Source organism: Cetorhinus maximus, unplaced genomic scaffold (genome assembly GCF_964194155.1).
Source record: "Cetorhinus maximus unplaced genomic scaffold, sCetMax3.hap1.1 HAP1_SCAFFOLD_744, whole genome shotgun sequence".
NCBI classification, from domain to species: domain Eukaryota; kingdom Metazoa; phylum Chordata; class Chondrichthyes; order Lamniformes; family Cetorhinidae; genus Cetorhinus; species Cetorhinus maximus.
Genome location: NW_027596686.1, coordinates 162311 through 182546, shown reverse-complemented (window position 1 = coordinate 182546; position 20236 = coordinate 162311). Strand labels below are relative to the sequence as shown.

General features: G+C 52.0%; 1 protein-coding gene across 1 annotated transcript in view; it reads right to left on the bottom strand.

Annotated features, from left to right (window-relative positions):
- Nucleotides 1–209: 209 nt before the first annotated feature.
- The window catches only part of LOC144674654 (baculoviral IAP repeat-containing protein 1-like), a gene marked incomplete at its 3' end in the record, with an annotated part of 92352 nt that continues 72325 nt past the window's right edge, over nucleotides 210–20236 (bottom strand). Inside the window, exons 3-10 of the mRNA XM_078535908.1 lie at nucleotides 19331–19412; nucleotides 16734–16794; nucleotides 14888–15016; nucleotides 13017–13116; nucleotides 11153–11237; nucleotides 8046–8085; nucleotides 3764–5902; nucleotides 210–501 (exon numbers count right to left, since the gene is read on the bottom strand). Coding sequence (XP_078392034.1) covers nucleotides 210–501; nucleotides 3764–5902; nucleotides 8046–8085; nucleotides 11153–11237; nucleotides 13017–13116; nucleotides 14888–15016; nucleotides 16734–16794; nucleotides 19331–19412 — 2928 coding nt within the window. The remainder of the gene's footprint in view (nucleotides 502–3763; nucleotides 5903–8045; nucleotides 8086–11152; nucleotides 11238–13016; nucleotides 13117–14887; nucleotides 15017–16733; nucleotides 16795–19330; nucleotides 19413–20236) is intronic.

The following is a 20236-nucleotide window of genomic DNA, read 5'->3' as shown; positions in this document are numbered from 1 at the left end:
GACCAGTTTGGACCAGTGCTCTTATTCTCCAGTTTTTACTGTTTTTTTAATCCCTTCCGGCTAAGTTTGATCGATTTTGGTTGGCTGAGGGGTATTAGGAGCTACAGAACCAAGGCGGAGAGGTGGATTTGCGCGCGAACAACCATGATCTAACTGAATGCAGGGCAGGCCTGAGGGGCTGAATGGCCTCCTCGTGCCCTGGCACTCACGCTGCTTCACCCCTCCGCTGATCCTGGGGGCTAGAATCCCGGCCGACTTGCCAACTAAAAAGTATCAGTTTCACCAGCTTTAAGTGCTTAAGAGTTGGACTGAGGCAGAAATCACCTAGTTTCAAAGAGTCTTGTGTCAAGTTGACCCCAGACAGATCGAGCTTTTCGATGCCCGGCAGCTTTGCGAATCTCGTAGGGATTTGGGCGATGATTCTCTGTGAAGATTTAGCCCCAGCGTCAATCTTGAGATCCCTTAGGTGTTCCAGGAGGTCCAGTTTTCCCAGCAGGTACTCTAGGGATCAAAGCCCCACTTGTTACTTCATTATTACAGCAAAAAAACAGGAAGGCAGATTATTATCTGAATGGCTATAAATTGAGAGAGGGGGAATGTGCAACGAGACCTGGGTGTCCTCGTACACCAGTCGCTGAAGGTAAGCATGCAGGTGCAGCAGGCGGTAAAGAAGGCAAACGGTATGTTGGCCTTCATAGCCAGAGGATTCGAGTACAGGAGCAGGGATGTCTTGCTGCAATTATACAGGGCCTTGGTGAGACCACACCTGGAATATCGTGTGCAGTTTTGGTCTCCTTATCTGAGGAAGGATGTTCTTGCTATAGAGGGAGTGCAGCGCAGTGATTCCTGGGATGGCGGGACTGACATATGAGGAGAGATTAAGTCGGTTAGGATTATATTCGCCGCAGTTCAGAAGAATGAGGAGGGGATCTCATAGAAACCTATAAAATTCTAACAGGACTAGACAGGGTAGATGCAGGAAGGATGTTCCCGATGGTGGGGGAGTCCAGAACCAGGGGTCACAGTCTGAGGATACGGGGTAGACCATTTAGGATTGAGATGAGGAGAAATTTCTTCACCCAGAGACCGGTGAGCCTGTGGAATTCATTACCACAGAAATTAGTTGAGACCAAAACATTGTATGTTTTCGAGAAGGAGTTAGATAAAGCTCTTGGGGCGAAAGGGATCAAAGGGTATGGGGAGAAAGCGGGAGCAGGCTATTGAGTTGGATGATCAGCCATGATCATAATGAATGGCAGAGCAGACTCAAAGGGCCGAATGGCCTTCTCCTGCTCCTAGTTTCTATGTTTCTATTACAAGGAGACACACTCTCTCCGCATCACGGAACTGATTTGCAACACAATATTTGGAAATTTCAGCTTAAAGGCTTCTCACTCTCTCCTCACCATTTCCACCCTCCATAAACCATAAACCCTGCTTCTCCGCACCCTAACTCGCATCCAGTCCCATTCACCCATCACCCGCTGTCTTCACTGGACCACACCGACTCCCGATCCAGCAATGCCTCCATTTTAAAGTTCCCATCAAATCCCTCCATGGCCCTCACCCCCTCTCCCTATCTCTGGAATCTCCTCCGGCCCCTCAAACCTCTGGGACCTCCCCACTCCTCCAATTCTGGCCTGTTGACCATCCCAATTTTAGTCACCCCACCATTCAGCTGCCTGGGCCCTAAGCTCTGGAATTCCCTCCCTCCACTTCTCCACATCTCTCTCTCTCACTCCTTTTCAGAGATGCTCCTGAAAACCCCTTATCTCCTTGACTGAGCTTTTGGCCACCAGCCCTATCATCTCCGTACACAAAAACAGAAAATGCTGGAAAAACTCAGCAGGTCTAACAGCATCCGTGGAGAGAGAGACAGAGATAACGTTTCGAGTCCGTATGACTCTGACACACACTCACACACACACACACAAACACTCACACACACACACGCACTCACACACACTCACACACACACACACTCACACTCACACACACATACACTCACACACACACTCACACTCACACACACACTCACATTCACACACACACTCACATTCACACACACACACACTCACACTCACACACACACTCACATTCACACACACACACACTCACACACCCACACACACTCACACACACACACTCACACACACACACACACACTCACACACACACTCACACTCACACACACACTCACATTCACACACACACACACACTCACACACCCACACACACTCACACACACACACTCACACACACAAACACACACACACACACTCACACACACACACTCACACACCCACACACACACACACACTCACACACACACACACACACACACACACACTCACATGCTCCCACACATTTACTCACACAAACGCTCACTCACACAAATTCATATGCTCACACACACGCTCACACGTGCACACACACACTCACACACATTTACTCACACACACACTCAAACACACACACACGCTCAGATACACTCTCACACGCACACACAACACTTACAGTCACACACACACACTCACACCCATTTACTCACACACACACATACTCACACACTCACACACATTTACTCCCACACACACACTCACACGCTCACACACACACTCACACACATTTACTCACACACACACACACTCACACACACTCATACACATTTACTCACACACACACACACTCACACACATTTACTCACACACACACTCACACTCACACTCACACACATTTACTCACACACACTCACACACACACACTCACACTCACACTCACACACATTTACTCACACACACACTCACACACACACTCATACACATTTACTCACACACACACACACTCACACTCACACTCACGCACATTTACTCACACACACTCACACACACACACTCACACACACTCACACACACACACTCACACACATTTACTCACACACACACTCACACTCACACACACACTCACACACATTTACTCACACACACACTCACACTCACACACACACACACACATTTACTCACACACACACTCACACACTCACACACTCACACTCACACACATTTACTCACACACACTCACACACACACTCACACACATTTACTCACACACACTCACACACACACTCACACACACACTCACACACATTTACTCACACACACACTCACACACTCACACACTCACACTCACACACATTTACTCACACACACTCACACACACACTCACACACATTTACTCACACACACACACACACTCACACACACTCACACACATTTACTCACACACACACACACACACACACACTCACACACATTTACTCACACACACTCACACACACACACACACTCACACTCACACACATTTACACACACACACACACCCTCATTCACGTTAACTCTGGCCAGGATTTTCCGGCCCTGTCCTGGTTGGGACCCGCCGTGGGGTGAGGCGCAGCCCCAGCCAGGAGTCCGTTGACCAGAAGATGGTGGCGGGCGGGCGGGCGGGTGGAATCCGGCCGTCTGTCCTTCTCTCTGCACGGGCTGCCAGACCCTGCCGCGCTTTCTCCAGCAGTTTCCGTGCTCGTCTCAGATCTCCAGCCTCTGCGGTATCGCGCTTTGGCCTAACCTCTCCCCCGCGTGGATCGGTGCCAGGTTTTGTTTGAGAAACCACCACCCACCACCCCCCCGCCCCAACTGTGAAGCACCTCGGGCATGCTTCACTGCATCCAAGGCGCTAGATAAACGCAGGCGGCTCTGGTGGGTACCTGGAAATTGGTCATCAGCGAAGGTCAGCTCCAGGGACTCCAGCAGGACCATCGAGGTGAGCAGGGCCTGTTCCTCTTGGCTGAACTTGTTTCTGTACAGGGTCAGTGCCTTGAACCGTTCCCCGTGCAGGGCAATGGCCGGTCCCATCTGTGCGAGGACCCCTTGGCAGTGCCAGAGGGTGAGCTCGATGCAGTCGGAAAGGGAGCAGAGGGTTAATAGGTGCTTCGAGTCGGCCTCTTGCAAGGTGTCAACGTTGTGCAGGCAGAGCTGGAGTTTTGGGGTCTTGTAGCAGTCCGGGACAGAAACGAAGGCTCTCATGAAAGAATCGGGGATGGATCGACTGGTCAACGAGGAGAAGTTCCTGATTTCTTCCCCTTTTGCCGCGTTCCTCTCCACCAATTGTTTTAAAGGCTGGAAGGCATTCACGTAATCTTCCTCCACTTTCGGCACCCCAAAGTTACTCATGACCTCCGCCATTGTGGAGTAACTGGGCATGTCGACCGTCCGCTTCCCGAACACGGAGATCCGGAGGTGGCTGAGGACAGGCAGGGTCTCCGGGTGCAGGGTTAGGAAGTCGATCATGCCGTTCTGGCAAACCCCCGACGCCGTGAGCTGCAAGCGGCCCCCGGCCAGGAACTCCAGGATGAGGGGGGCGACGGTGGCTAGGCCCCGGTGGTCCGACGCGCTCCGCACGGCGAACGCCAGCACTTGGTCGGTCACCTGGTCCACCACGCCCTGGGGGTCCAGCAGGTAAGGGGTCTGGAGGAGGAAGTCGCGCACCAGCTCGAGGTCGGGGTGTCGCTGCAGGTACTGGCCGGGCTCGGCCTGGCTGTCGAAGGAGGAGGGCGCCCGGGTCATGGCCAGCAGGTGGGAGACCACCCGCGAGGCGGCCGCGGCCGACGAGCCCGCGGCGTAGAGCAGGAGGTGGTAGTGCCGGGTGAACGCCTGGAGGAAGGTTCCGACGCGGCGCAGGTAGCCCATCCCCTCCTGCTGCAGGGCGGCGCCCTCTGACCCCAGCAGCTCACTCAGCCGCCTGCCCGCCAGGAACTCCTGGAAGGGGATGTGGAAGAACCGGTAGACGGGCTCCAGGCGCTGCGCGGTGAACTTGCTGAGCAGCCCCCGCCGGAGGGCCTCCTCCTCGCCCACCCCGGCCCGTGCCAGGTCCTCGCCGGTGAACTCAAAGCGCGACTCGAAGAGCCCGGCCAGCGCCAGCTGGCCGCAGGCTGCCACGCTGGCCTGTGCCCCCTCCCCCCGGCGGTCCTTCTGCAGGCTGTAGCGCAGGAAGGCCTGGAACAGGCCGAGGCAGTGCAGCGAGGCCTCCAGCGGCCGCTGCACCCACAGCTGGCACACGGCCAGGGCGAAGGCGGGGGTCTTCAGGGCGCCTTGCAGCGTCTTGGACCAGCCGAGGTTGCAAATGAGGCGTCGCAGTCGAGGGACGTCGTGCGAGAACAGGGTCTTCAGAAGGCGGATGGAGCTGGAGAGGGGGAAGTCCGCGATGGAGACCACGGCGCTGGCAAACGGCCGGACGGCGGCCGTCCTGTCCGGCCGCAGCCCGACGACCACCGCGGCGCCGCTCAGGTGGTTCCGGCGGATTAGCTCCCCCTCGATGAGCCGGGGGGCCCCGGGGTCGGCCTCGCCCTCGCCGTCCAGCAGGAGGAGGGCCCGGTTGCGGGCGCGGCCGATCAGCTCCCTCAGGGCGCCGTCGCTCAGCTCCCCCGCCCCCTCCCCCTCCTCCCCCAGCTGGGCCCGGACGGCGGCAGCCGCGCTCTGGCCCGGCCCGAGCGAGCGCAGGGGCAGGAGCAGGACCAGCCGGTAGCGGGCCAGCAGCGGGCAGCGGCCCGAGGCCCAGAGGGCGGCCACTGTCCTCAGGAGGGCGGACTTGCCGCTGCCCGCCTCGCCCTCCAGGACGGTCACCCGGTCCAGGTCACGCAGCAGCTCGGCCAGGGTGACCCGCTGCAGCGCGCGGTCGTTGACGCTCTTCAGGACCAGGTGCAGCTCCGCGTGGACCCGGCGGAGATCGACGGACAGGCAGTCGTTGAAGGACACGGTGTTGAACGTGGAGGAGCTGTAGAGTTTCCTTAAACGTCTCCTCAATCTTCCTGCTGTTTGATCCCAGCTATCCTCACCGGACAGCGTCTCTGCAAAATAAACATAAGACCATAAGACATAGGAGCAGAAATTAGGCCATTCGACCCATCGAGTCCGCTCCGCCATTCAATCAAGGCTGATAAGTTTCTCAACCCCCATTCTCCCGCCTTCTCCCCGTAACCTTTGACCCCCTTACCAGTCAAGAACCTATCTATCTCGGTCTTAAATACACTCAATGACCTGGCCTCCACAGCCTTCTGTGGCAATGAATTCCATAGATTCACCACTCTCTGGCTAAAGAAGTTTCTCCTCATCTCTGTTCTAAAAGGTCTTCCCTTTACTCTGAGGCTGTGCCCTCGGGTCCTAGTCTCTCCTACTAATGGAAACATCTTCCCCACGTCCACTCTATCCAGGCCTTTCAGTATTCTGTAAGTTTCAATCAGATCCCCCCTCATCCTTCTAAACTCCATCGAATATAGACCCAGAGTCCTCAAATAGAACGACATCTTGGAAGAAACAATGGGAGAAAAGAAACGCAAAGCGCTGAGTTACGAGGGAAAGGTTTGCATTCCCATAGCGCCCTTCCCAGCCTCCGAACACCCCACTGCGCCTTCCAGCCAAATGAAATACTTCCGGAGTGCAGCCACAGTTGTAATGCCGGGGATGTGGAATCACGTGAGATTGGGAGCTGCTTCAGTTGGATGAGGATGTTGACCGGATTGAAGATTTTGGGGGGGGGGGCGCTGAAAGCATTTGATGGGTGCGCATATCCTGGAGGGGGTTTTTTTTCCCCCCCTCCCTATGTGCCACAAGAGCACATGGCTGTGGGGTGGGCTGTGAGGGGTTGGGGGGAGGAGGTGGCAGGGAGGGGAAGACATGTCGGGTCGTGTGGCACTGGCGATCGTTGGCGGGGGTCACTCACGATGTGAGGGTGGGCGTAAGCAGAGAGCAAGAACACCGATCTCAGCGATGGCGACCTTGAAACAATCACTGATTGTCGTAAAAACCCCCATCTGGTTCACGGGTGCCCCTTTAGGGAAGGAAATCTGCCGTCCTTACCCAGTCTGGCCTACATGTGGCTCCAGACCCACAAGCCCATGTGGTTGACCCTTCACTCAGGTGACCAAAAGCTTGGTCAAAGAGATGGGATGTAAGATGCAACTTAAAGGAGGAGATGAATCAACCTGGAGACGTTTAGGGAGCGGGAATGTTTTTTCTTAACTTATTCATTCACCGGGCGTCGCTGGCTGGGCCCAGCATTTGTTGCCCATCCCTAATTGCCCCTTGAGAAGGTGGTGGTGAGCCGCCTTCTTGAACCGCAGTGGTCCCCGTGGTGTAGGTACACCCACAGCGCTGTTAGGGAGGGAGTTCCAGGATTTTGACCCAGCGACAGTGAAGGAACGGCCGATATATTTCCAAGTCAGGATGGTGAGGGGCTCAGAGGGGAACTTGCAGGTGGTGGTGTTCCCCATGTGCCTGCAGCCCTTGTCCTTCTAGATGGTAAAGGTCATGGGTTTGGAAGGTGTTGTCAAAGGAGCCTTGGTGAATCCCTTCAGTGCATCTTGTTGTTGAAGCTTTTTCGTCTGGAACTCATCGGGACAAATGCAAGAATGCCAAATTTCAAAAGATCACAACAATTTATATTATACAAGAAAAGGGATATAGGGATCGATTCTCTGCAAACAAAAGGAACATGTTCAGGCCTTGGAGCTTTTTTTTGAATTACCTGGGAGCTTATGGAGCCTATAATTCCCCGTTGCTTTCTCCATGGCAACACTTCAGCCAATCAGAGTCGACTTGCCAGCCAATCAGCGCCCTTCTCCCTTATAGTATAAATTGCTGTGATTGTTTGAAATTTGGTCTTCTTGTGTTTGTCCTGATAAGTGTGAGATGAAAAGCTTCAGCAACACATTTCTCTTTTCAGCAAGCTTCAAGGTTTGTCGGACCACGTGGCTGTTTGTTAAGAATGTCTCTCCTTAATCCGTGGGAAACAACCACAAGACTCAAACAACAATTTACTTGAGACTGAAAGACTGCCTCGACCCCATGATGTAGAGACACTGCCTTTTAATTGATTGATTCATTGATACTTGTCATTCGAAAGCTAGGCTGTGAGAAAAAATCACCACTGATCCCCGGTGAACTGTTGGCAACCATTATCGTTTTTTTATTACTGCTGGTCGATAAACTTACCTCCGCCGACGGAATCTTCGGCCTCCCCGGGTTCCTCACTCTGTTAAAAAAAAAAGAACATTCTCAACACACAAAGCTCAATGAACCCTTGACTCGCTCACACTGCCGGACAAGAAGGTGAAGCCCTCCAGATGGCGCCCGTGAGGCAAGGGTTTCAGGCCCTGCTTAAGAACGTTAATTAATAGCCCCTCGAGCCTGCTCCGCCCATTCCACAAGATCGTGGCTGATCTTCCACCTCCACACGTACTTGTAACCGTTGGGTTGTGTCTCACTAATGTCCTCCAGCGACGGAAACTTGACACCCTTACTTGCCCTGGCCTGGGGTCTGTGGGTAGCCCTCGTACTATCCTGTTCCAAGGATTCCCGGAACTTAAGCACAAAATCTGGGCTGACATTGCCGGAGGTGTTGCCCCTCGCGTGAGGTGCTGAACTGAGATTCCTCTCGTGTTGTGGGGAGGGTGGGGAAGGACCTTCCTGGCACCACTGGAAGAAGAGCAGGGGAGGTTCTCCCTGTCGTCCTTGGTGTCTTGGCCCCACCAACGCCGCTACAACTGGTCATTATCTCATTGCTGGCTGCGGGGGTCTTGCTGCGCGACAATTGGTTGCCGTTGTTTCCTGCATCATAACTTTGACCGCGAGTGCTTTGGGACAGTCCGAGGTTGCGACAGGTGCTACATCAATGCAAGTCCTTGCCTCACACGTGACTCCTGTCAGCGCATTGGCCCAGCGAGTTCCGCCCGCGAGCGGGAAACGAATGTCGGCCTAGCTGACCGTCGCGCATCCTGGGATCAAATTCGACAATGGCTGAGTGGGTTTGGGGGTCACACGCAAGCCTGGTGACCCCCACTACTGTGGGGGTCCAACATGAATACAGGATGAAACAATGGGGGTTATCAGCATTTGCTGTCACAAATCACACAGTTGGTGTGGCAAAACTATCATATTTTTGTCATGACACAGCAGTTGGTAAAGGCCAAGTTGTTTAAATCCCAGAGGGAAACTTGAACAAATGTCATAACCTATATTTTCAATTGATATGTTTGAGCTGCAGCTCTGAATTGAGGAATAAGACCTCCAAGCCTCAAGAGGTTTTTAATATAAAACTAAATTAAACATTTATTAATTTAACAACAAAACAAATACACATGTCTACAAATTACTACCATAATAACTTTTAAACAAATCCCCCAATTAATCACTCCCAGGTAAATCTTCACCAAGCCAACAATAACCCATAGACTGTGAACAGGCACCAGGCAAAGCACATTTGACCTTTACAAATTCAAAATGAGGACCCTTGCAATTTGTTTCCTTTGCAGGTACAGTTGTAGGGCTTATAGGCTGGTTAGATCTTAAATGCCTCTGACTTACAAACACACACACAAACTCCTTTGAATGCACTTTTGCCACTGCATCCTAGGCTATAAACATCACATCTTCTAACAATAACATTTTCATCCCACTAATTTTATCAGTAATATAAACACATTGCTCGGTGTCTCCCAGCTGGGTGCAAGATTTTACCCACGCTTTTGAATGGTTTATTCAACAGATGCACATTCACACTTTACCTTTTCATTATGTTTAGCTAATTAACATCTTAAAACTACTACACATCAAAGCACCCAGACTAGCTGTCTTTAATCCAATTGAGACACACACACACACACATAGACACACGCACACACACACACACACACATAGACACACACACACACATAGACACACACACACACACACACACACACAGACACACACATACACACACACACATAGACACACACATAGACACACACACACACACATAGGCACACACACACACACACACACATAGACACACACATAGACACACACACATAGACACACACATAGACACACACACACACATAGACACACACATAGACACACACATAGACACACACACACACACACACACACATAGACACACACATAGACACACACATAGACACACACACACACACACACACACACACATAGACACACACATAGACACACACACACACACACACACATAGACACACACATAGACACACACACACACATAGACACACACATAGACACAGACTCTACTATAATTCCAATTTAAAAATAATTTCCAATTACATTATAGACATGAATATCTCTTCAGGACATTTTTCATAGTATTATTGTGGGATATTGTAAAGCAGGCTTACGCGTGTATATGTGTGTGTGTATATGCAATTCTGTGTGTAGCTGTTTTAACTAAATTGGAGACATATAGACGGCAAAGTTTAAGTTATCAAAAGAGCTAGGTGTAAAAAGACATTTGAAATGCTGACGGCTGTGCTAAGTAAAGGGAAATTTGCATTTTTAGATGAGGGGAGATGTTGTTGGATTTTCAAAGAGAAATCATAAGGTTTTTAACAATTGGCAAGATAAATAGGGCAAGGTTGTTACATTGATTTTTCCCAAAAGTGCTGACCATAATGACAACATAAAAGATTTTCGTAATATGGAAAAAGTAAATTCCAAAGAGAACAATGGGATTTACAAATCACGAAAGGAGAAATATATTTAAAGGAGGATGGGAGGCTGTGTGTGGGGGGGGGTGGCCGTGTGAGAGTTGCAAGGCACACCGTGTGAAACGGACTTGGGGAGAAGCCTCTAGATTACACGGCAGAAGTCTGCTGTTCGAGTGATCAAAGTTGTGTTAAAAGCCTTTGGGATTCCACTGTCGAGTGGGTGCTGTGGTAACCTTGCTGGATGGCCTATTTAAATTTAAAATCTATTTTGGGATGTTGCCTTAAAGGGGGTGTGTAGTTGGGAGTCTGGTTAATTAGGAATTTTGGGAATTGTTATACCATTAAGCAACTGTGCAACTATAATCTTATGCATGTGTTTTATTCTTTTCTTTTGTCAATAAATATTTTGCTTTAATTGTTAAAATCTCTAAAGATGTTGGTGGACTCATTGCTTCTGAATTCAGCGCACAAGCCCTCTTGTAACAAATACGAATTTCAAAACCGTTGTGATAGCTTGGCCAAGTTTCCCTTGTGGGTTTGGTCAGCCTGGCAAATACCACCTGCCGTACCATAGCGCGGGGACAAGGGAAATGCCTACATTACCGGCGTGGTGAAGGGTAGTTCCTTAAGCTGCCCTCGATCCGCATCTCCGGCGCCCGCCCGCTCTCTCCTGAGAAGAAATGGGCATCTGGAACACACAGTCAGAGCGGTGTTGAGTTTGGCTCACCTGGGGTTTCCCGGTCGCTTGAGGTCTCATTGAAAATAAATAATTCCGAGCTCAGTATAAGACCTGACCACCTCTCCTCAAGGCGCATGTTCCGATTGGCCACTAGTTCTAGACTCCCCCATCAGGGGAAACAACCTCTCAGCCTCCAGCTGGTCAAATCCCCTCAGGGTCTTATACGTTAGCACCCTTTTTAAAAAATATACTCACTCATGGGATGTGGGCATCACTGGCAAGGCCAACATTTATTGACCATTTCTAATTGCCCTTGAACTGAGTGGGCTTGCTCGGTCATTTCAGAGGGGCAGTTAAGAGTCAACCATGTTGCTATGGGCCTGGAGTCACATGTAGGCCAGACCAGGTAAGGACTGTAGGAGGACATTGGTGGACCAGGTAAGGACATTGGCCAGACCAGGTAAGGACTGTAGGAGGACATTGGTGGACCAGGTAAGGACTGTAGGAGGACATTGGTGGACCAGGTAAGGACATTGGCCAGACCAGGTAAGGACTGTAGGAGGACATTGGCCAGACCAGGTAAGGACTGTAGGAGGACACTGGTGAACCAGGCAAGGACATTGGCCAGACCAGGTAAGGACTGTAGGAGGACATTGGTGGACCAGGTAAGGACATTGGCCAGACCAGGTAAGGACTGTAGGAGGACATTGGCCAGACCAGGTAAGGACTGTAGGAGGACACTGGTGAACCAGGCAAGGACATTGGCCAGACCAGGTAAGGACTGTAGGAGGACATTGGTGGACCAGGTAAGGACATTGGCCAGACCAGGTAAGGACAGCAGGAGGACATTGGTGAACCAGGTAAGGACAGCAGGAGGACATTGGTGGACCAGGTAAGGACTGTAGGAGGACATTGGTGGACCAGGTAAGGACATTGGCCAGACCAGGTAAGGACTGTAGGAGGACATTGGCCGGACCAGGTAAGGACAGCAGGAGGACATTGGTGAACCAGGTAAGGACTGTAGGAGGACATTGGTGGACCAGGTAAGGACTGTAGGAGGACATTGGTGGACCAGGTAAGGACATTGGTGAACCAGGTGAGGACAGCAGGAGGACATTGGTGAACCAGATGGGTTTTTACAACAATGGCTTCATGGTCATTAATTCCAGATTCTTTACTGAATTCAAATGTCAGCATCTATTGTGGTGGGATTTGAATCCCAGGTCCCCAGGGTAATGCTGGAACACTAGCTCAGTGACACTATCACTGCACCTTTACCTCCCCAGCTGCTAGCAAATGCATTCATCTGTCATAGAGTCATAGAGTTATACAGCACAGAAACAGGCCCTTCGGCCCATTGTGTCCGTGCCGGCCACCACGCACCTATTTGTGGAAAGTATTAAACATTAATGAATAATATATAGTGGAGTGGGCCAGTACATTTCAATGCTTCTCAATATCTTTCTGCAAGGGAAGTTCTATTCAAAAATCAATTCCTCAATGCATTCCGGATAAGAGTTTTAATAAGGTTGACAAACGAATTGAACGTTTGGGACGTGGTTAATCCTAATGCGATTCTGTTCTATTTTACTCCTCAATACCAGGTTTCAGTTTGGATCTCAAGGTTTCATTGAGGCCGCCTGACAAATGGCGAGGGATAAAATGAATGATGAGACACCAGCGTCTCGAAATCTCGTCCGTGCAAGTGCAAGTAGTGCCCCCCGCCACCCACACCCACCCCCCCTAGTGTCGCAGTGTGAATAAACACAGCTCGATACATATCCTTACTCCGAGGAGTGTCTCTTATGCTCTGCCCATACATTGTCTCCTGCCTCCCATTTCGACAGCTGAATTCCACAGCAGAAACACTGAACGTGGTCAGCAAGACCTGGCAATTGAAAGAAAGAGGTTTGAGACGATAATCTACCACCCGAGCAAAGACCGGGAGGTCCCCACGTCACAGGCCGGACACCTGGCTCCACCACCACGGCCTCTCTCTTTGGCATTGAAGGTAGGCCCGGCTGCAGAGAGCGGTTGGGACAGGCTCGATGCCTCCATCAGGACTTGGGCCTCTTGCTGACACGGAGGCCTCGGAGTCGGCCAGTCCGACGGGCGGGAGGACAAACCCGGTCGGCTTGCTATCCCGGCGCACGCTCCCGAGGTCAGGTGGGGCCCGAGGAGGGAGGGGGACGGGCAAGGAATAGGAACAGGGTTAGACCACACGGCCTGTCAAACCTGCTCCGCCGTTCAAGACGATCACGGCTGGCCTTGGGGCTTCAACTCCACCTTCCTGCCCCCTCCCCATATCCCTTCACTCCCTGAGAGACCAAAAACCTGTCTATCCCACCCTTAGATATATTCAACCATGGGGCACCCACAACCCTCTGGGGTGGAGAATCCCAAACATTCACAGCCCTTTGAGTGAAAGAAGTTTCTCCTCATCTCAGTCCTAAATGATCGGCCCCCTTAACCCGAGACTGTGCCCCCCACCCGTGTTTTAGACTCCCCCCCCCGGACCAGCGTTGACAATCTGTGTCCAACCCGGACAAAACCCCTTCAGAGTCTTGTGTATTTCAACGAGATGGCCTCTCACCCTTCTGAACTCCCGAGGATATGGACCCAATTCACTCAGCCTCCCCTCACAGGATGACCCCCTCCTCCCGGGGACCAACTTTCACTGAAACGGCCCCAATCGGAAACATCGGCTCAACCTGTTGAGCGGATGCGTTCGAAGACTCCCTGGTTAATTGGACGCCTTTTACCCTGGAGGGAAGGATGGAGGCAACCGACAAAGGATGGGGTTCTAGACTGGGGTTTACATAGGGGGCGGGGGGGAACCCCACTGGGGAGGGAGGGCTAGAATTTTCGGATAGTCTCGTCTACCTTCTGCCTCTTTGGCAAAACAGTCGCCCGAGTGTTTTGTCTGTGAACGGGAGGTGGGTTTGTTGAACTTGAATCCCCGAGGTTTCGATTTAACAAGCCCCTCCAATGTTCCAATGGAAACTTGGAGCGTTCTCGGAGGCTTTGATGGGGTCGGTGCCTCTAGGCCATTTCCTCCCTGGCTGCAGAGTCTAGAATTGGCGGCGGGGGGGCGGGGGGCTGGGACACAGTCTCAGGGTAAGGTTGGCAGCTGCCGCCCACCTCTAAGTCCAAGTCCCTCCCCCCCCACCCCCCCATCCAACACCAGGGCCCACTAAAATCCCGGCTGGAGACGCCGCGTGGTACCGAGGGAGTGCCGCACTGTTGGAGGTGCCGTCTTTCAGGCGAGGCCTAAACCCCGAGGCCACGTCCGCGTCCCCCCACCTCAGGGCCTCAGGTGCGTGTCAAAGGTCCCGCGGCCGCTTGTTTTGAAGAAGAGGAGGGGGGAGCCTCTCCCCGGTGTCCTCGGGCCAACGTTTACCCCCACCCCCACCCCCCCCCACCCCGAGCAACATCGCCAAAGTAACGATCCGGGCCGTTTGGTGGGATCTTGCTGTGCGCAAATGGGCATGCCGCGTTTCCTACCCGGCAACAGCGACAACACTTCGGCAGCGGCTCGGGGGGGGGCACCCGGAGGTTGTGAGAGGTGCTATAGAAATGCCAGTCTCTCTCTCTCTCTCTCCCTACTGCCCCAGGTTGCCACCTTGACGCTCGGGTTGTGCCAATCGGCCCGGACTAACCTTGATAGAAAAACCCGGCCTCCGCGAGCTCGGCTGGGCTTGCGCTGACATCTGGTGGCCAGGTGTGGAATGACTCCAGCCGGGTTTTCTCGTCCGCGAATACGTTCCAATTGCCTTCCCCGTCCGGCCCTAGCGAGGCGACCCAAGACAGGAATGTTGCGTGAGCACAGGAAGATCCCGCGCGCAAATAAAGAGGACCGACAGCAGGGGGACGGAACTCGCCAGACGCACAGACGCGATTATCACCATCATGAAAGGCACAGAAGGAGGCCATTCAGCTCACCGTGTCCGCGCCAGCTCTCTCCAAGAGCAATTCGGCTCATCCGACTCCCCGGCCTTTCCCTCGTTAGCCCCGCAATTTCTGTTCCTCTTCGAATAATTCTCCAATTCCCTCTCGAGAGCCTCGGTTGAACCTGCCTCCACCCATCCACCCACCCCCCACCCCCCACTCTCGGGCAGCGCATTCCAGATCCTAACCGCTCGCCGCGTGAACAAGTTCCTCCTCCTGTCTCCCCATTGCTCCTTTCGCCAATCGCCTTAAATCCGTGTCCCTCTGGTTCTTGACCCCCCCCACCACCTTCCATCCACTCCGTCCAGGCCCCTCGCGATTTTGAACCCCTCCCTCAAATCTCCTCTCAACCCACAGTCCTGGCCACCACGCTTTGGGAAGGATGTGAGGGTCCTTGAGAGGGTGCGGAGGAGATTTACCCAGAATGGGTCCAGGGATGAGACAGGGTTAGACTCGAGAGGCCGGAGTTGTTTTGAGAGCAAAGGAGATTGAGGAAGATTTGATAAAGATGACCCACATCCACAAACATTCACTCCCTCCACCACCGACGCACAGTAGCAGCAGTGTGTGTACCATCTACAAGATGCACTGCAGGAATTCACCAAGGCTGCATCCCTGTTAAAGAATGTACCTTGTCAGCTCTCACACACACACACACATACAGACACACGCACACATACACACACACATACACACACACACACACACACACACATACACACATACAGACACACGCACACATACACACACACACATACACACATACACACACAGACACACACACATGCACACACACACACATACACATGCACACACACACACACAGACACAAACACACACATACACACACACATACATGTGCGCGCACACACACAGACACACAGACACAGACACACACACACATACACACACACGCACACATACACACACACACATACACACACAGACACACACACATACACACGCACACACATACACACGCACACACACACACACAGACACAAACACACACACATACACACACACATACATGTGCGCGCACACACACAGACACACAGACACAGACACACACACACATACACACACACACGCACACAGACACACAGACACACACACTCAGACACTCAGACACACAGACACACACACACAGACACGCAGACACACACACACACACACGCACACAGACACACACACACAGACACACACACGCACACAGACACACACACACATGCACACAGACACACAGACACACGCACACAGACACACAGACACACACACACGCACACAGACACACACACACACAGACACACGCACACAGACACACACACACAGACACACACACGCACACAGACACACACACACATGCACACAGACACACAGACACACACACACAGACACACACACACACACGCACACACACACACACACACAGACACACACACACATGCACACAGACACACAGACACACACACACAGACACACACACACACACACACAGACACACACACGGAGAAGGAAAAGCGCCAAAGGGTCAGAAGAGCAGCCAAATGAACTTACAGGAATCCGATTCCTTGCTGTAAACATCCTCAGAAGACGAATTGGTTAGAAAATGTGCAGCCTGCAGAAACAGGAACCATCAATGGGTATATTTTCGAACAGGAATCTTCTGAAATCTTTCTCAACATTATTATTGCTCAATCGCATTCTTGGCTTCCCTTTAGCTGCTGAATCTTCATTGGGCCCGACTAACAAACGCTATGGTGTCTAGGGCGGGTGTTACTGACACAGGTGGGGCACGTATCCAAGCAGTTCAGGTACAGAGGGTGGTGCCAGTGTCATGTAGGAGGTGCTGTGGCCTCCCTCCTCCTAAATCAGCTAACCTGGGTTCACGTCCCACTCCAGGACCTGATGGGCAAGGAAAGTGCGCTCATAGCGCGACTAAACAGGGTCAGTGTCAACCTGAACATCCTTCCGACACACGCCAAGGGCAGGGGGTGACAGCCGGAGAGATTCCTGGTCAGCCGTGTGATGGGGAGCCCATTGGAGCCTCTACCATCACTGTCCATAGCTCCAGACCACAACGCGCATGTAAAAGGTGTACATTGCACAGCAACTTGGACCCTACCTAAGTGACCTGTACCTCTCTAACCGCCCCGTCGGTGCCCCTCAATAACTTACAATAAATCTGAGCGTCAGGCGTTGGTAACGGGTTTGCCGCAGGTGAAAAATATATTCCTGGCGGAGCTCAATCTGCATAACCACCTGGGCCGTGAAAAGGTGTGGGCGGAAGATTGACCCATGTCTACAAGAACGAGCGATCACTTCTTTTTAGAATGTGGAAGGACCTGGCATTACTTGAAGACTTGGGATTTTTCTTTTTTAAGAAGGTCACACCTTCACCTTGGAATGCGAACAAACACGCGCCTTATTCTGTGAGATCGCCTGACCAGCACAGCACTAGAGGAGGAGAGCTGTTTGTTTATTTGAACTATAATTACTTTAATGGCTTGGGGGTGAGGGGGAAAAGGCAGAGGCGAAGACCCTGGTGATTATTTTTTTTTGGAAATCACTTGGTGACGAGCAGGTTTACATTTTGGCCTTTGCTTTTTTTCCTTCAACTCAGTTGGGAACAGACTGAGGGAGGGAAAAGCTGCCCATCTCCCCGATTTCCTTTGCCTTGCCCTGAAATCCAGTGTGGTGATCAGCATCCGGCTGGGAATCCTCCCCTCTCAGGGGAGCTTGCCCCGAGGGGCTGAGACGAGAGGGATTGATCGAGCTCTGTTTTCCTCCACGCCGAAGCTCCGTGGATGAGAACCTCCAGACATCTACTGCGACCAGTGCCCCAGCCTTACACAAGGGAGAACCAGGTTGACAGCATCAAAATCATGTGAGCTTCATCCTGTTTTTTTTAAAAGCTTTTTCTTCAAACGCCCATCTCTGCAGAGACCTTATTTGTTTGTCCTTTTTTTGTGTGTGTGTGTTGGGGAATGTTAAAAGGGATAGATAGTTACACTTCCAACTTACAAATTGTGTGTCAACCAGTTCTTGCAGCCTGTTTTAAAAAGGAAGATTTGTTTGACAATAAATTAATCATTCTGAGTTTATTGAAAGAAACCTGGTTAAAGTTTCCTTTCTGCTGCGTCTAACAATAGTGTAGGTGAATAATTGGCCATTTTGATGCGCGAATTAAACGCTTAAACTAAAGGTGCGGCAGATTGAGTAGTGGGGAGGGGGCTAGAGAAACTGTGCACCCCCTATCCACATTGGTTGAAACAAGACTCGACATTAAGTTTTGAACGAGACAGGCGTGAATAAAATTCAAATGCGGATGCAAAGGGAAAGCGGGCTGGTGACTTTTTTTCCTTCGCGGGGTGTGCGGCAAGGCCAGCTCTTGTTGCCCATCCCCCAATTGCCCTTGAACTGAGTGGGCTTGCCACACCGCTTCCGAGGGGCGGTTAAGAGTCAACCCCGTGGGCTGTGGGTCTGGAGTCACATGTAAGGCCAGGCCGGGTAAGGACGGCAGATTTAACTTCCCTAGTGGGAATTGGTGAACCAGATGGGGTTTTTTTTTAACAGTAATTGACAATCACCATCTCCGAGACTAGTTTTCAATTCCAGATTTATTTATATTGCACCAGCTGCTGTGGTTGGGTTTAGACCCACGTCCCCAGGACATCTGCCCGGGCCTCTGGATTACTAAGCAAACAGCAATTGGCGCTGGGTCAACTGTTCATTTTTAATCTGGAGTTCTGGCAGGCTTCTGTTGTCCTGTGGAGTTATGGGGAAAAGGCGGGTCAGTGGGGTTAGACCGCAGGTCAGCCGTGACTTCGCACGCACGGCAGAACAGGCTCAAGGGGCTGAATGGCCTCCTCCCCTTCCCGCGTCCTGTGCGCAGAGAGCGCCCCTATAGCGTCGATCGGTAGGAGGTTCCCGGGTTATGGCCCGGCGGCGGTATAGGTCCAAGTCAGGGTGGCGAGGGGCTTGGAGGGGAACTTCCAGGTGGCGGTGTTCCCCCCTGGGTCTGCTGCCCATGTCCTGCTAGGCGGTAGAGGTCTCGTCTGTCAGCGGCGGAGCTGACCGCTGTCGCGAACCAAGCCAACGACAGGCGCGAGGGGCTGAATGGCCTCCTCCCCTCCTTTGACAAAAACCCTTACCGTAACTCCACGGAACCCAACGTAGCTGCGGACGTAGTGGTTTATTTCCGCTGCTGATTTCACAGTCTGAAGGTAGGCACACCTTGAAAAGGCAACGAAGCAGCGTTAGTGGGGCTATCAGTCCAGGTGCGAACACTCAGGTCGCTGGAGAGGGACTTGAACCCTCAACTCTCAGACTCCAAGGTGAGAGGGCTTCCCACTGAGCCGCAGATGGACACTGGGTGGGGTGGGGGCACCGAGTAAACGTTCTCTCTCCTGACTTGCGACGAGCAAAACTTGGAGTCGATCGATTCAAATCCTCCAAAAAAAGATTTGTGGTCGCTTTTCACAGAATCGTAGAATTGCCATTCGGCCCACTTTCCCTGCACCGGTTCTCAGTAGGAGCAATTGACCTAGTGCCTCTCCCTCAGCTACTTCCTGTGGGCCTTTCCTTTTCCAAATAACGGCCTAACCCCCCGTCTCGAAAGCCTCGATGGAACCTGCCTCCACCACGCTCTCGGGCAGCACGATCCAGACCCTGACCACTCGCTGCATGAGAAAGTTTCTACTCGTATCTCCATCGCTGCTTTGCCAACCATCTTAAATCTGTGCTCATCCCATTCCCAATCCTCCCACCAACGGGAACATTTCTCCCTATCTGCTCTGACCGGACCCCTCATGATTTTGAACAATGCCAACAATTCACCTCCTGACCTTCTCTTCTCCGAGGAGAGCAGACCCAACTTCTACAATCTTTCTAAATAACTGAAGTTCCTCATCCATGGAAACATTCTCGTTAACTTATTCCGCACCTCTCTATAATGTCTTCACCAACTTCCTAAAGTGTGGCACTCACACTCCCAAATGAAGCCGAAAGAGTGTTTTATACAAGGGAATACACACACACACACTCCCGAGTTCAGGGAA